At 39.8% G+C, this 18,526-nt stretch overlaps 1 protein-coding gene across 6 annotated transcripts in view; it reads right to left on the bottom strand.

The window, feature by feature from the left end:
• The window catches only part of LOC144489811 (arf-GAP with coiled-coil, ANK repeat and PH domain-containing protein 2-like), a 144,644-nt gene that overhangs the window by 82,337 nt on the left and 43,781 nt on the right, over nt 1-18,526 (bottom strand). For all 6 annotated transcript variants that reach the window (XM_078207670.1, XM_078207657.1, XM_078207664.1 and 3 more), the window contains 2 exons: nt 15,655-15,713; nt 10,208-10,391 (listed from right to left, as the gene is read on the bottom strand). In XM_078207670.1, the coding sequence (XP_078063796.1) occupies nt 10,208-10,391; nt 15,655-15,713 (243 nt within the window). The remainder of the gene's footprint in view (nt 1-10,207; nt 10,392-15,654; nt 15,714-18,526) is intronic.

Genomic DNA, 18,526 nt, shown 5'->3' with positions numbered 1-18,526 from the left:
ATAACACTGCTCTGAAAAGGAACTATCTCAAGGAATCTCATCACTGTTATTCCAAATGGAATGATTTTTCTTGCAAAACGCCAAGTGTTTTGTCAAAATAAATTGAAGTAGTTGCATATGTAATTTTTTATAATTTTTTTTAATAAAAAGGGCGGCATGGACAAGTTGAGCCGAAGGGCCTGTTTCCATGCTGTAAACCTCTATGACTCTAATACAATTAAAGAGATGCTATCCTGTTGTGGTTGTCCACTGCAAGATCAGTGATGAATCATTATCCTACAAAGCAACCATCATTTTGCCCTCTTCAAACCTTTTCACATCAAACTCGTAGAAAGTATTTACGCAATCTGCTCGTAAGATTCTGTCAATTGAGGTTTATTAACCAATAATCCTCATATAGAAGACTTTTACAACTATGCAGTGTTTTAAACCGGAATAAAATGAAAATTCAATTTGAAATTTACAATCACACAACTAGTGTTGTAGCTGGGGTAATATACTAATATGTTTTTCTCTCTAATACTAAAGTCAAAATTGAGAACTTGCTCGGAGGGTTATGCTGCATCAGAGAGCCAGAGGCTGATGAGATGTAGTCAAGTGACAAAAGGAGAGCCAAGAGGAAAGAAAGTGCCTCAGGTTTCCAGAGTCAATATTGAGTGGCTCGATCATCTGGCTCTGTAATTTACACCTCTGCCACCTGTGAAAAGGACTGTTGCTTGAAAATAGAAACTCTTCAGCTACTCGGTGTTCAGTACGAAAAGGTGACTGGCACTGTCTTTCAAGAAACAAAGCTGTCATCATGTTCAGGCATAGCTCATACCCACGATCTCCCACATTGCAACTTTCTGGCTCAAATTCATACTCCCACACGTGACAGATGCCAATTGCTTCCACGTGGAGCAAGTGAGAAAATACCCTTATGGTGCCTTCCGCTGACTGAACTGAAAACAGTACTTGGAGGTCTGGAAGCAAATTCAGCCAGCATACAAGCAAGCAAAATTCAAAAGTGTGACTTTTGTCACAAAACTTATTTTGTAGAATTATAGAAGCTGTAACAAAAGAAGAGCTCCATGCCTCGCGTCAATGGTTTAAAATAAAGGACTGAAGGAACAGCCTGTTCCGAAAGTTAGTGGCTTTTGCTACCAAATAAACCTGTTGGACTTTAACCCGGTGTTGTTAGACTTCTTACTGTGTTTACCCCAGTCCAACGCCGGCATCTCCACATCATTAAAATAAATGCACAGTTATTAGATTAATCTCTCAAGCAACATTCTATGAAATAATACTGCTCTCATCAGGTCTGGTTCCTATTGCAGGATTATTCCGATTGTATCACAGATACAAGATATGATAACAATGCTGTCAAGTGAACATACGAATTAAGAGTAGACCACTCGGCCCCTTGACCTGTTCCAACATTCAAAAAGATCACGGCTGATCCGATTGTAACTTCAATCCCACATTCTTGCTTATCCCTGGCAACCCCTTACCCACCTTGTTAATCAACAATCGATCCAGCTCAGCCTTAAAAATATTCAAAGTCTCTGCTTCCACTGCCTTTTGAGGAAGTCTTTGCCAGAGACTCATGACGAACGAAATTCTCCTCATCTCACCCTAAATAAGTGACCCCTTATTTTTAAACAATGACCCGAAGTTCTAGATTTTCTGACAAAAGGAAACATCCACTCCACGTCCATCCTGTCAATGCCCCTCAGGACCTTAAAAAGTTTTGATCAAGTTGTTTTTTTATACTTCTCACCTATAGTGGATAACCTCTCTGACCATTCCTCAAATGACAACACGCCCATTTCTTGCATCTGTCTGGCAAACCTTCTCTGAACTACGACTAATGCATTTACACCTTTCCTTAAATAAGACGACCAGTACAGCACACAATACTCCAGAAATGGTCTCACGCAATGCCCTGTACAACTAAAGCATTAACTCCGATATTTTTGCAGCAAATTTCCCTCACAGTAAATTATAATATTCAATTAGCTTTCCTAATTACTTGCTGCACCTGTATACTAGCCTTTTGTGATTCATGCAAGGACACTCAGACCCATCTACACCTCAGAGTTTTGCCATCGCTCACTATTTAAATAAGTTTCTTTTGTATTCTCACTGCCAAGATGGACAATTTCACATCTGCCCACACTATATTCCATTTGCCCATTGCGATGCTAGTATACCTTTAAGAAATGTATTTTTTCCCCCAAATCTCTGCAGTTACACAGCTTTGGGATTTTTTTTATTGTTGCCTGTCTGTTAAGCAGCCCTTTTATCGCTGCTTCAATGGTTTAAATGGGGTTGTGTTTATTTTTAATCTGGGCTTAATGCATCGACTTGGAATTCATGACTGGGTGTCAGGTCATGTGCTTCAAAGAGTTTTTTTTCTTCATAGTCAATTCAAGGTTTCACGTTCAGTTTGGCTGCAAGCTGCTGTTTTAGTTAGGTGTTTGGACATCAGACTGAAAAGCAATGTTTCTCTCGCCCCCGGAATTGGAAATTCTGCTGGTTAACTGGAAACAGGTATTCTTGCCTTCCTGGAGTGAAAACTTTGCTGTTTGTGGTTAGCTAGTTAGGACCTAGAGTCTCTCTCTCCCTGGTGTTTTGGGAAACTGTTCTGACGTCAAGCTTGTCTGCGTGTGTATCAAGAAAACTGCAGCATCCAACCAAAGGACTAAGTTCCAGCATTATATGAGCATTTGTATTTTCTGCGTTAAACTCGTGGCAAGGGTTTTGTTTGGTTGAAACATTTCATATATTTGTTAAGGTTTACAATGCCATGATTGTTTTTTTTCTCGTTTGTAATTGGTAAAAGTTATTGCTAATTTTCTTTCTATACATGTTAACTGCATTCTCAAATAAACTTTGTTTGATAAAAGCTCCCTAGTGGGTGAGTTGAATCATACCTAAAGTGAAACATCTCATGCTTACTCTAGCCAAATTCAAACAGCAAAACGTATGATCCAGACGGACTTCATAAAACACTTGAGTTTCTGACCTGAATTATAACACCACTCACTTATTTACATCTCTTTATAGCCTCCTTACGTCCCCTTCATAATTTCCTTTCCTACCTATCTTTGTCGTCAACAAATTTAGCTACCATTCCTTCAGTCCTTTCAGCCAAGTAACTTGTATAAATTGCAAAAGGTTGGAGCACAAGTACTGATGCCTATGGTACACCACCCTCCCAATCAGAAAAAGACCCAATAATGCCAAATCTTGTTTTCAGTTAGTTAGCCAACCTTCTATCCATGTCAATTTGTTACCTTCTAACCATGAGCTTTTATTTCCCAAAACAAACTTTGAAGTGACACCCTATCAAATGCTTTCTGGAAGTCTAAGAATACAGTACATCCACTGGTTCCCCTTTATCCACAGCACGTGACTCCTTCAAAGATCTCCAATAGATTTGTTAAACATGATTTTCCTTTTACAAAACCAAGTTGACTCTTCCTGATTGCCTTGAATTTTTCCAAGTGGCCTGCTGTAACATCTTTAATAATGGCTTCTAACATTTTCCCTATGACAGATGAAGTGGCATGATGTTCTATGATTATCAAAATGTACTAATGAATAGAAAAGAAAATGGGGCAAAATTTGGTTAATGCCCTTTTTTGGGTGTAATTACTAACAGCAATGCAGCTTGCGCTGGGAGGTTCAAGGTTTGCCCTCAAGTTAGCTCAAGAACGATGAGTTTAGCAGGCTCATACAATTCTGGAAACAGAGGTTTACATTTATATATGCCAGCATGAGGCCCCTTACACACGCATTAAGCTAATTTTAGGCAGCTGCCAAGGGCACCTGAAAAATTGGCAGACCCAACAAGGGGTCAGATGTATTTCCAGAGCTTGTGGGATGCAGGAGATGAGACTTTTTGGCTTGTTACGTACTTATAAACAGACAGAGGACGATCCAATTTTTCCTGATAAAGTTTGAGAAAGCACATACATAAATAAACTCTATACAGCACAGAAATGCCATCCTAAACACTGGTGGGCATCAATTTCAGATATCAGTAGGAACTTTTATTTTGGAAATAACTCAATGTAGACAATGCCACTTCTTATAAATATTTTCACAATCCCAAGACAAAATTACTGATCTTCAAGATTAGACTTCTGCGATATTAAATTATAGCAGCTCATGATGTAATGCATATAAAAATATATACTAGAAAAAAACAGGAGGATATGACTTCATACACTTGGGAAATTTTGGATGAATCTGCTAGATACAAAACAGCGCTTCTAAATTATGACTCACTGAGGTAACCATAGAATCATTGCAGTGCAGGAGGCCATTCAGCCCATTGAGCCTGTACCGACAACAATCGCACCCAGGCCCTATTCTCGTAGCCCCATGTATTTATTCTGCTAATCCCTCTGACACTAAGGGACAATTTAGCATGGCCAATCAACTGAAATCGCACTTCACTGGACTGTAGGAGGAAACTGGAGCACCCTGAGGGAACCCACGCAGACATGGGGAGAGTGTGCAAAACTCCACACAGTCACCCAAGGCCAAAGTTGAACACAAGTCCCTAGTGTTGTGAGGCAGCAGTGCTAACCACTTTTTCAAAAAAAACACATATGTAGTTAAGCCCTTTTCATTTTGACTTCTGCTTCTCGGGCCTTGTACATCACTGCAGTCCTTTGAAACAGTGAGAAGTCTCACAACACCAGGTGTCCTGAGAGCGACACTCCGAAAGCTTATGCTACCAAATAAACCTGTTGGACTTTAATCTGGCGTTGAGAGACTTCTTACTGTGCTTACCCCAGTCCAACATCGGCATCTCCACATCATGTCCTTTGAAACCACATTGTCCTGTTGTGCTTCCTGTGACAGGTTCCCCCTTCAGCATTTATGCATATCGATTTTCTCCATCTCAAAATTTTAAATGCTAAATTCATTTATAATGCTACAAAAGTGAGATCTTCCAAACCTTGAAAAATCAACCAATAAATGCCCAGACTTCTGCCCAAAATGTTCTCACTCATTACTTTGTCTCCCTGTAGTAAAATGGAATTTGTAGCTTCTGTTTGATTTTTTAAATAGAATATTAAACCTATGTGTATGTCAAAAATTAAGTAGGAAAGGACCATTATAGAAGTGTTTAAAAAAGAACCCTACATATTAAATCAAGGTACTTTCTGACAAAAACCTAAAGTACCTGTTGCATTCTCTAACTAAGAGACTGGATTAGCCATCCACCTGCAACAAGTCAAGTCAATTATCTAGTATTCAAATAAATAAAGTTTGCATCTGTAGCTAGTGATGTGTGCATAAAGGTCTCATGCACAAATTCCAAAGGAGTTTAGAGATTCCTTTCTTTTTAGAAAAACATGTCAAATTGTATTGAATAGCTATAGATGATAAAGGACAGTGCTATGCAAGGAAATGGCAAATAGCCTCAGGAGGTTGTGCAGTCTAGTTGAAAAGATGCAATGGTATGAATAGTGCAGTGTGTCAGGAAACATACTGAATGATGACACCACACTCCTTTGTGTTTTGCTAATTTAAAGACTTTGCTGAGCAAAATGATTTTTGAAATATGAAAAACCATGTATGATGAAGCAAAGGGAAAAAATGAGGATGAATATGATTTTATCAACTTTGTTTCCAGTTTTCACTCTTCTCTCATCTTCACACAATCCATCGCATACTCGTCTCTTCTCACTTTCACGTTGTCCATTTGCCACTTTTCCCTTCCTCAAGTTCTCTTGACTCCATTTCTGAAAAAAGGCTATTGTCAAGAAATCCCAATGCACCTGATTCTGGAGCAGAGGCCAAGAGCTACAATTCTCAGCATGTCATAGGTAGTTTCGTACATGCGCCGAACAGGAGCAAGCAACGCATGCTTGACCCAGCATGTTAAGGCAAGGGTAGATACATTTTTGAACAGTAAAGGAATGAAGGGTTATGGTGAGCGGGCGGGCAAGTGGAGCTGAGTCCACGAAAAGATCAGCCATGATCTTATTGAATGGTGGAGCAGGCTCGAGCGGCCAGATGGCCTACTCCTGCTCTTTGTTCTCATGTTCTTATGTGTAGTTTTATCATCCAGGGACATGGGCATAGTGTGCCTGTGTAAAAGTAAAACGGTGAGAAAACCCTGATCACGTGACCAAGGAGTGGGACAACATAACTGGCGAAGAGTCCCAGATATGGAACAGCAAGAGTGGACAGGAAGGGGTCCCAAAGGAAGTCCCAGACAGGGGACACAGGGCAAGGTCCCAGTTAAAAATTAGGGAAAGAGCCATTAAAAGAAAGAGACCACTGGTAAGAAACACCGGAAGAGCAGCAAAGAACAGGCTCCAAGTAGTAAACGTGTTGCAGTTGCAAGGTTTTAAGTAGTGAGGGCTCAGGCAAAGCACTGGTATCAAAGATTGTTGTTGATTCCATGCTGCAGGCCACTGAAACAAAGGTACCCCTTTGGAGCAGCAGTGTTCTGCTTGGTATGGCCAAAAACCTAGCATTCTGTGAAAGAGTTTGTGTTGAAGTGCACAAGAACATAAGAACCAGGAGCAGTAGTAGGCAATTCAGTCCCTCGAGCTTGCTCCATCATTTAATACAATCATGGCTGGTCTCATCTTTTCTGCCCATTCACTATAACACTTCAACCCATTACTAATTAAAAATCTGTCTACCTTCCCCTTAAATGTGCTCAATGTCCCAGCATCCACCCCACACCAGGGTAATGAATTGTACAGATGCACGGACCTCGAGAAGTAGTTTCTCCTCATCGGTTTTAAATCTGCCACACTTATCCTAAAACTATGACCTCTTGTTCTAGACTGCCCCACAAGAGGAAGCATTTGCTCTCCATCTACTTTGTCATTACCTTTTATCTTATATAGTCAATTAGATCTCCTCTCATTCTTCTAAATTCTAGAGAATATAAGCCTAAACTATTCCATCTCTCTTCACAAGACAAACCCCTCACATCTGTGGTGGGTAAGTTTGAGAGACAGGATCTACAGGCATTTAGAGACGCAATGATTGATTAAGGACAGTCAGCATGGCTTTGTGAGTGGAAAATCATGTCTCACAAATTTGATTGAGTTTTTTGAAGGGGTAACCAAGAAGGTAGACGAGGGCAGTGCAGTTGATGTTGTCTACATGGACTTTAGCAAGGCCTTTGACAAGGTACCGCATGGTAGGTTGCTGCACAAGGTTAAATCTCACAGGATCCAGGGTGAGGTAGCTAAATGGATACAAAATTGGCTTGATGACAGAAGCCAGAGGGTGGTTGTGGAGGGTTGTTTTTCAAACTGGAGGAATGTGACCAGCGGTGTACCTCAGGGATCAGTGCTGGATCCATTGTTATTTGTCATTTATATTAATGATTTGGATGAGCATATAGGAGGCATGGTTAGTAAGTTTGCAGATGACACCAAGATTGGTGGCATAGTGGACAGTGAAGAAGGTTATCTCGTATTGCAACAGGATCTTGATCAATTGGGCCAGTGGGCTGATGAATGGCAGATGGAGTTTAATTTAGATAAATGCGAGGTGATGCATTTTGGTAGACTGAACCAGAGCAGGACTTACTCAGTTAATGGTATGGCATTGGGGAGAATTACAGAACAAAGAGCTAGGTGTACAGGTTCATAGCTCGTTGAAAGTGGAGTCACAGGTGGACAGAGTGGTGAAGAAGACATTCAGCATGCTTGGTTTCATTGGTCAGAACATTGAATGCAGGAGTTGGGACGTCTTGTTGAAGTTGGACACGACATTGGTAAGGCCACACTTGGAATACTGTGTACAATTCTCTTCACCCTATTATAGAAAGGATATTATTAAACTAGAAAGAGTGCAGAAAAGATTTACTAGGATGCCACTGGGACTTGATAGTTTGAGTTATAAGAAGAGGCTGGATAGACTGGGACTTTTTTCTCTGGAGCGAAGAAGACTGAGGGGTGACCTTATAGAGGTCTATAAAATAATGAGGGGCATAGATCAGCTGATGGTCAATGTATTTTCCCAAAAGGTAGGGAAGTCTAAAACTAGAGGGCAGAGGTTTAAGGTGAGAGGGGAGAGATACAAAAGGGTCCAGAGGGGCATTTTTTTCCTCACAGAGGGTGGCGATTGTCTGGAACAAGCTGCCAGAGATAGTAGAAGCGGGTACAATTTTGTCTTTTAAAAAGCATTTAGACAGTTACATGGATTAGATGGGTATAGAGGGATATGGGCCAAATGCGGGCAATCAGGAATAGCTTAGGGGTTTAAAAAAAAAAAGGGTGGCATGGACAAGTTGGGCCGAAGGGCCTGTTTCCATGCTGTAAACCTCTATGACTCTAGAATCAATCTAGCATACTGGGAATCGAATCTCAGGAGACTAGATTAATGCTATCATTGAGACAGTCAGTCTGTCTCAATAATGTCTTTGGACAGAATTTGACTTTTGGCGAGAATTCCAAGACTAGGTCTTCGAAGGTGAAGACTGGAATCCCTTGACCGAGAGAGAGTTTTAATGGGATTGGTTGTCTCGGTGTTTACTAACATCTGGGTGGGTTGCTGTGAAATCCGTGGGATCTGTCTTGGTCAACTCTGCCATTTTAAGGTGTAGTGTAGGTTTTAGGCCAGTTTGCCTGTTAATTCATGCTTATCTCATATTAATCCCGAATGTTAAGCGTACAAGATAAATAATGTAAATCATTTTTTCTTTCTGACCTTGCCAGTAAAATGTATTTTGTTTGTTTAAAAAACATGGAATCTTGTGGCTTTATCCTCTTAGCAACTGTCTTGAATCTCAAACTTTGCCTATTTTAAACAAAAGCTATTGGTCCCTAACCAGACTAAAAACACAGGGGGAGGCGAGGCAGGTTGGGTCCAGTATTGTAACAAATTGGGGGCTCAAGTTGAAACTAAAAGAGGAAAGAAATGGATGCTGAAACAGACAACTGAACTCACCAGGGCAGTCGTCGAGTTGAATAAAAAGAATAACGATCTTGGAAATAATCCAGTAAACAAATATTTGGACAAAATTGGGCAGAATGGGGAGATGAAGTCTCCATCTTACATGCATCAATGAGAAGAATATGAACCTGTTTAGAAGGCTGTGGCACATCTCTTGGATAAGGTAGAAAATGACAAGTAAAGCAAAAAACACTGCTTTGGTGAAGCTTTATTCCTCTTGTGCTGATCAAAACTATGAAATAACAAAATCAGTTATTGGAGTAAGTAAGCAAGATAACTTTGAAACTGTTGTCAATTGACATACACAAAAAGGGCTTCATTGAAAACATGTTTCCATTAACGGTGAAGTGCAAGAGAAACCCCGTGTTCTTCTGCATTAAGAAACCTACGCAAAAATCATGTGTAACCTAAAGCATAGCTAATATGCATCCATTTGTGAAGAGGGGAAGACTCCACATTAGCCTTCATATTCAAGAGATCATCCTCTGCCATCTCTGTCACCTCCAAACACATACACCCCTTCCACTTCAACATTCCCTTCTGGTCCAGTCCTCATCCAACCCAACATCACCTCCCCTTCTTCACTTTGTTATTCAGTGCCATAATTAATGATTATATTGCCCTAGAAAGATAATGCCACAATAAAGATGCATAACTATACTCGTCCATTTCATATTAGGGAAGCAAGGTCATTGATAAGCGATTTCCTTGATTTACTTTTGTTGCTACTCTATTGTAAAATACCACAGCTTTATATAAGTGTCAGTATTGTATTACATGGACACACACATTAAATACACACACGCACAAGAAATTAGAAACAGAATATTTGTTTCATGAAAAGGATTTTGAAGTGGCAATAAATACCAGTTTTCTTGGGGAGAATGAATATAAAAATCAGAGACAATACATAGCAATAACAATTTTTATTCAGTGTTAATTAACCCATTTTATGCTCAAATGCTGAACTATAAAGCTTCATCAGCAATATTTCAAGGTGACCTTGTGCCTTTGAAGCATCTCAGGATAAATTTAACAGTCAAGGCAAACTTAAGTTAAATCTGTAGTGCAAAGGGTTAATGTTAACTATGTAATTAGACAGTTTACAACAACAGTACTGCAAGATATGTCATGTCATTCTTTTTCTAATTTCAGTGCAATTGTGTTTTTTTTGTTATTTTAGTACAGTTGCAATGAAAAAACAAATGCATCTTAGGTCCGAATAAATGAAAATAAATTAGTTACTTCAATAAGTTAAATATTAAGAGAGAAGTTATACCTGCAGCACATAGTCCAGTGCTATATGCCGAAAGCATTTGCGTGTTGCTGTTAGGATGTTTGTAGCCTCCTCTATTTCATGCTGTTTATTTCTTTGAACTTGAGCATTTTTAACCAATGCATTTTCTTTCTCTTCACTGACCTTGTCAAACTGTTTTTTTGCATCTTTAAATTTTCTAAGATCACTGAAAAAGATAAACAGAAAGAACATGCATACAAAGTGCCACAAATAGCAATGAGATAAATGACCACCTAATCATCTGTTGTTATGTTAAAATATTTTTCATTGCAATTAGAACATGTAATTTCTTCACTAATTCTTACTAGATTCAAAAAGCACTTCAAATACGTTAAAGAATTAAGTCATGAATTAAAAATGCAATTTTCAATTACTATGTTAAAGACAGTAATGGATGCTTTTAAAATTAACTTAATGTAAATCAAGCTAACAGACTGGGAGAGAAAAACAAGAAATGTAAATATACACAATGAAACTGTGGAAGAAGAAAACTTTAAAAAATGCAAGTCTCGGCAGATATTTAAAAAACTAATGGCAGAATGTAGCTCTTAAGAGGTATTGGTAAATTTGTAAAATACATTGACTACAGTACTCTGTGCAATTTTGGATAACCATCATGGAAAATACATTAAAACTATTGACAGTATACAATGTTCATTCACTAGATGCATACCAAGAATTAGCAATCATATTATGCATATAAACTTGAAATGCTGGAACTTATTTCCACTGCAGAAGAGGGGCAAAGATGAGGTTTAATAGACCTAACAACCATGATGGGTTTAAAGGTAAATAAAGAAAATATAAAAGTGAAATGTATATAATAGGACAACTAAGGGACTTGCATTGTGTATCTTTTATTTGCAGGTGTCCTTATTTCCAAAATGGCCATTATGCACAGAAAATCAGATAAAACAATATTCCAGGATAGGTTACATCGCCTGCAAAGTTCATCCTTCTTTTAGCCTTCTGGGACCATTCTTTCTGTCTACTACAACTGCTAATATCTAAAGTGATGGGAGGTAGGTTAACTATTAGCAGCTCAGAAGTTGATGTAGTGGTACAATAAACCTGGCAACTCTGGTTCTCGACATTCCTGGAGGAATAACCACGAGATCGGACATGTCTTCAGACCATTTCACTTCTACAAATGTTAATGAATATACCTTATAAAATTTTGTCCCCCTGTCGCTGAGAATTGTTACTTGTAGTTTTGTGGGACAAGTTCCAAGAACCTCCAGGCCATTTGGCGCCACAAAGGGGAAATCACTCCTTCCACCTCACCCCACACATCACTCACTATTCCTCATCTCTACCTCCACTGCCCGGCAATCTAGAGTCTTCATTTCTCATCTTTTCCTCCAGGTCTCTATTTTTCATCTTCCCCCAGGCAATTTCAGGCTACCTCAATGGTAGATATTTGGGATCATGAGTAGTGTCTATTTGCACACCCTTTTACTGTATTTCCTCTTCTTGATGAGTCAGTGAGGGAGGATCATCAATTTAAAATTATTAAAAGGTTAGGAAGTGAGAGAACACAACACAAAAAATAGAAGCAGGAGTTGGCCACCAGGCCCTTCAAGCCTGCCCTGCCATTCAATATCATAACTGAACAATGTCGGCCTCAACTCCTTTCTGTGCCATTTCCCCTGAGCCCTCCATTCCTCGATCTATCAGATATTTATCTACCTCCACTTTGAATACTTCTAATGATCCAGCCCCTTTGGGGCAGAGAATTCCAGAGATTCACCACCCTCTGCTAGAAGAGATTTCTACGCACCTCAGTTTTAAATGACTGGCCCTTTAACTTGTAGCTATGTCCCCTTGTTCGAGACTCTCCCAGTAGTGAAAACATCTTACCACCTACCCTATCAAGCCCCCTCAAGATCTTGTATGTTTGAATAAGATCATTCCTCAATCCTCTAAACTCCAAGAAATACAGACCCAGACTATTTAGTCCCTCTTGGCAGGACAATCCTCTCATCCCAAGAATTAGCCTGGTGAATCTTCTTTGAACTGCCTCCAACGTTACTCTACCTTTTTTTGAGGTAAAGGAACCAAAACTGTATGCAGTATTCTAGGTGAGGCCTCACCAACACCCTGCACAATTGCAACAAAACCTCTCTATTTGTAAACTCCAACCCCTTTGCAATAAAGGCCAAAATGCCGTTTGCCTTCTTAGCAACTTGTTAGACCTGCCTGCTAACTTGTGATTCATGCACTAGAATACTTGGATCCCTCTGTACTTGACTCATTTGCAATCTCTCCCCTTTAGATAATAATCTGCCTTTTGATCCCTCCTATCGAAGTGTATGACCTCATTTTCCCACATTAAACTCCATTTGCCAGGTTTTTGCTGTGTCACCCAAACTATGAATCACTCAATCACTGAATGCTTTGCTAGAAATGGTTGAGGAAGAAATTACAATTTAAGGCAAGAGTAGCCAAATATTTGAATTCAAAGACCCAGGGTTATAGGGAAAGAACAGGGCAATGAAGCTGTGTGCACCACCATATTGTAACTATCAATCATGCTGTCAATAAAATTCACTGAAAGCTTTTGAAATCAACTATTTTAATTTCCTTCTTGCGAGTTGCGCCACTGTCATACCAATGGGAAAAGGCACTAGCAGTCAAGGGTCGCCCATGTCAGCATATTTGCATGCTCAGTTGAATAAATCTATGTAAACAGGCTGAAGTGCATAAAAATTGATGCTGTTTTGAAAGTGTAATTATGATATTACAGATTTTGTGGGCCACTGTTTAAATGGTACCATGCTGTTTTCAAACCTCTATATTGAGTTCAAGACTTTTTCAAAATGGTAGTCCAAAGATATACAGGTTAGGTGGATTGACCATGGTAAATTGGCCTTGATGGCCCAAGATGTGTAGGTTAGATGGATTGGTCATGGTAAATATGTGGGATTATAGGAATCGGATAGGGCCTGAGTAAAATACTCTGTCAGAGAGTCGGTGCAGACTCAATGGGCTGAATGGTCTCCTCTGCACTCTAGGGATTCTATGATTATAAGTATGGACAGACAAAATGGCACCTGGCAAGATGTATTGCAAAGACCCTGCCAAGGATATCCATTGAAATCGAACAAGTGTGAAAAACCATTTTACTTCTGAGGAAACAACTGACAGAAAGGGACTTCAAATGACCTCAACATAATGATTCCTTTGCCTGGCAGAACAATGTTTCATTAAAAATGATACAGCAGCTATTTTGCTTTTGTTATGATGAAAACAGGCTGGGAACAGCCGTTGTGTGCAGAACCTGCAGGAAGGACTCAGAAACAATATCAGAGAGGGTTCTTGATCAAGGGAGGACAAAAAGGAAGGTATTAAGAAATCAATTGCGGTTCTGTTGAGTCACAGCAATCTGCAATTAACTGCTAAATTAATGAGGAACGGGAAACCCCTATCTCCCCAAAACCTGTTGACCTGCTGAATGTACCATAAAGGGCAAACTTCCTAATAGTCAACTGGACCATATAAACAGAACATTGTGGGCATGCGAAGAAAACCACAAGCAATGTTCCAACACAGTCTGTATCCATGGTCACTACAATCATAACACTTTTTTGCAAATGCAAAGGAAGACACAGACAACTATCAGGATTTCTTGTGTAAGGGGGAAATGGTCCCTAGTGGTTACAAAGAACCAGGAAAGGAGGTCAACATTCTCTGAGATACTGTGTGTTTACAGACACTGTTAGCAGAGAAAATTGAGAATTTCTCAAACAGAAGGACACATTCCAGAGCAATAGTCAGATGACTAACGAGAGAGGGTGATGTGGTACCAATAAAATCACTTAAAGAGTGAACTGGCTCCCAAGCTAGTGATGGTGGGTGTTCTCAAGCTTGCCTATGCAAGAGATCAACCTTCTGCTAAGGGATTACCTTGCCAATCCGGGTAAGGTGTACTCCATGAAATTCAAAAACAGTCCAGAGACACTAAGCAAACTGAACAACTTAAGCAGCAGGGATCTATAATATTGCAGACAGCTGAACAGGTTTCAAAGCCCACTGGGGGTGATTCAACCCACGAAGGTTGAAATGGCTAAGCCAGAGTCATAAAATTAAGCAGGGACCAAGGAAACTTACTAACAGGTCATGAGATATCGAGCGCAGTGCCCAACTTAGTCAAGAGCCAGAGAGCAGTCACATGGTGTTAAAAGTGCTGAAGCCACGCCCAGTGAATAGGAAGAGGCAGAAAAGGGAACTACAACATTCCCAAATCAAAATGCACCACAAAAGGATTGAGGGGGAGAAATGATGGCTATCACTGAATTAAATAGCTCTGCCCGTGCTGAAGCAGGACAAGGAGGACCCACACCCATCAGGGTGCAATCATAGAATGCAGCTGCAAAACTAGGAGACATTGAATTCAATTGGGGCAGATTTAAGATTTTGGAAACAAAAAGGAATTAAGTGAAATCCGATCTGAGAGAGAATGTAAAAGATTTAAGTCTGGGAAGTCCAAAGAAGCCCCGGGTTAGAGTCCCACCCCAGGGCCTGATGGTCAAGGAAGGTACATTCATAACATGGCCAACAGGTTAGTTTGAGAATAAACCTGTAAAATCCTTCCAACATGCCACCAGGGAACAGTAAGAGCAGGAGGCTCTCCTGGTTAGCCATACTTGATGCAGAGTTGTGCTCCTCAAACTACAAGCCTCTGACGACAGGCTAGCGACCTATTCCAGGAAAAACTAGCTATGGAAACAAATAAAGTCTGCTGTGTGCACTACTAGGTTCAGGAAGAGAAACAGCATCAACAGCATTTACACACTAATTCTTAGTTTATATACCAATTTAAGGAAACACATTTTACATGATCGTGACAATACCGTTAAAAAGACCATTCAGCCAGGACATCTGAGCACCAAACTGAGGTTCAATTAACTAAGAAAGGAGCATAGTTTAGCTCACACACTTGACTCTTAAACAACTTCACACCGAATGTCTCATTAATGATTCTACTTTTCAAACACTTCTACAGCAGGACCTTTCAAGCCAAACAGGTCAAGGAAATGTTATGCTTGTTACTCAGAAAATTTATAATAGTGCAAGTGAAAATTGATTTTCCAACTGAAAGAAGCCTACCATTGCATATGCTTATGTACCAAAAAGATGAGGTGGTACCATTATGCTGAATATACAAATGTGTTTAACATTTGTACATCTAATTTAACTGTACAGTATCACAAAATGTATGTCCACGGCATCAACCTTTGTGCATGTATTAATGTGTAGTCAGCGATTATTATGAGATACACATTCCATGAGAATGAATGCATTCTGGTTTTTCCTGACTGACACGTCAGTCATTTAGAAGTAGTATAACATTCCTAGTTTTCATTATGTCGAATCATTTGGCCTTGCTTAAATGAGCAAAAGGATAAGAAAAATAAAACAGTGCCTACTCTTTAACAAATGTTTGAAGCTGCAACTTGATGGATCTTTGGGCTTGGTCAAACAGAATCTGAAATACAAAATAAAATAATTTACAATAAATATTGGCAAAGTTTATTATACCTCAATTATTTTTTCAACGGAAGCCTGCTCCAGAACAATTTTCTACTCTCAGCCTGCAATGTTACTTCCAACAACATTTTATTCTCCAGCTACTAAAAATATAATGATGCTATGAAGAGGAATTACATCTAATGTTTGTTCTCATATGTAACTCACGATTTTTATAATCGCAATCGAATTTGCAACGGCCCTGTTTGATTACTTAATCTCTGATGTTTGGTGGTTGTTCTTTAAAAGAACCATCCATTATCAATCCTTATATGGCTCAAGGCCAATCCATCATAAAGGATGTCTTCCATATATCTCTCAAGACTGCATCAAGTACAATCCATGCTCCTGTTAGCTTATTGCACCATATTTAATAAACCATGAATTCCTTCTTTTGCAATGAAATCAAACTATCAAACACTGGATATTACATCTGTAAATAATGAGGTTCTGTTGATTGCTCACCAAAGTACATTTTTTGCCATAGCCATTTCAGTTACAACCTAGCTGTACTAACAAAGAAATGGGGGTATCTATCCCATCTCCCTCAAAAGGCTTAGATTCCCAACTTGAATTTGCTCTCTCTACCCCTCCTCGTGCTCAGATGCTTTTCCACTAATGGCAGGGTTCTGCCTTGCTACATTGAAAAGGACATTCTCCACGTAAGCCCTGAACAGCAATCGTCAACGTGTTTATCAATCATGAGAAAATCAGTCGAGCTTGAATCATTGCTTAACAGCACTGCTCTGCTAACTCAGATCACAAAGCCAACACGTCAGGAATTCCTAGTCCAAATGGCGTAGAACCACACTGCACAATGCATTTGCCTACGTGATAACTTATCTGATACCATTAACATAATAAAAATATAACAAAAACATAACAAAAGCACTTCACAGGAATATCAAACAAAATTTGGCATGGAACCATGTCAAGAAATATGAAGGCCTAGATTTTAAGAAGCATCTTAAAGGTGGAAAGGAAAATAAGTTGAGCGGATGAGGGGGAGATTCAGAGTTTTGGGCCTTGGCAACTGTAGGCATGATTTTCAGTAGTGCTACAAAGAAAAATCAGGGATAAACAAGAGCCTAAATAAAAGTAGAACAATTCTAAGATCTCAAATGGTTGCATGCAGGGGCTTATAGAAATAGAAAAAAGGCCATAGAAGAGTCAAAGCAATGAGAATTTTTAAAACAAGCTGTGATACAATCAGAAAGAATGCTTTCTGTGATGCATCTATAAAAGTTGGAGAGAGTCGTAGCTGACATGCCAAATTTCCTTAGTCTTCTAAGAAAGTAGAGGCATTGGTGGGCTTTCTTAACTATAACGTCGGCACGGGGGGACCAGGACAAGTTGCTGGTGATCTGGACATCTAAAAACCTGAAGCTCGAGACCCTTTCTACTTTGGCCCCATTGATGTAGGCAGGGGCATGTTCTCCTTTATGCTTCCTGAAGTCGATGACAATCTCCTTCGCTTTGTTGACATTGAGGGAGAGATTATTGTTGCCACACCAGTTTCTCTATCTCATTCCTGTACTCTATTTCGTTATTGTTTGAGATCCGACCCACTACGGTGGTGTCGTAGGCAAACTTGAAAATCGAATTGGAGGGGAATTTGGCCACACAGTCGTAGGTGTATGAGGAGTATAGTGGGGGGCTGAGAACACAGCCTTGTGGGGCACCGGTGTTGAGGATGATCATGGAGGTGGTGTTGTTGCCTATCCTTACTGATTGTGGTCTGTGAGTTAGGAAGTTCAGGATCCAGTCGCAGAGGGAGGTGCCGAGGTCCTGGCCACAGAGCTTGGAGATGAGATTTGTGGGAATATTGGTGTTGAAGGCTGTAGTCAATAAATAGGAGTCTGACATAGGTGTCCTTGTTATCTAGGTGTTCCAGGGTTGAGTGCAGGGCCAGGAAAATGGCACCTGCTATGGACCTGTTGCAGCGGTAGGCAAACTGCAGTGGATCCAGGTAGTTCAGGAGGCTGGAATTGATTCGTGCCATGACTAACCTTTCGAAGCATTTCATAATGATGGATGTCAGATAAAGAGTACCCTCTTCTCAAACTTTCTGGTATTGCAAACTGATAGCGGCATAGTGAGGACACCGGGGCATCTGGGCTCCAAAAGAACAACAGAACAAACAGTACAGTTCCTTAACCAATTATATTTAAGCATTGAGAAATAAAACAAGGAATCATTGAGCAAGAGGCAGATAGAGAGGGTGAACAAAATGTCAAATCAGGTGAAGATAGAAAAGGAAAGATTGGATTTAAAGAAAAAAAAACAAAATCTTTCATTTGACATTTTAACTTTGAACAAAGTCACTACCATAAGGAATGGGACTCCACACTTTTAATAGTTAATTTTCTGGACAATAGAGGTTGAATGGCAGTCATTAAAAATGTTATCAGGTTAATTGCACTATTAATTGCCAGAATAACTTTTAGTGCAAGTTTAATGGTTCATTCATAAATGCAGCAACCTTCACAAAATATAATGCACCTGCAACACTGGCATTGACTTGGCAATGTAGGAAACAGCCCAGGTATATCCTGTCCACAAGAAGCAGAACCAATCCAACCTAGCCAATTACAGCCTCATTAGACTACTCTCAATCATCAGTGAAGTGATGGTTGACCATGCTATCAAGCGGCACTTACTCAGCAATAACCTGCTCACTGATGCTCAGTTTGGATTCAACCAAGCCTACTACAGCCTTAGTTCAAACATGAGCAAAGGAGCTGAATTCAAGAGGTTAGGTGAGAGTGACTG

Source organism: Mustelus asterias, chromosome 3 (genome assembly GCF_964213995.1).
Source record: "Mustelus asterias chromosome 3, sMusAst1.hap1.1, whole genome shotgun sequence".
Taxonomy (NCBI): Eukaryota; Metazoa; Chordata; class Chondrichthyes; order Carcharhiniformes; family Triakidae; genus Mustelus; species Mustelus asterias.
This window is presented reverse-complemented; position numbering and strand designations above follow the sequence as displayed.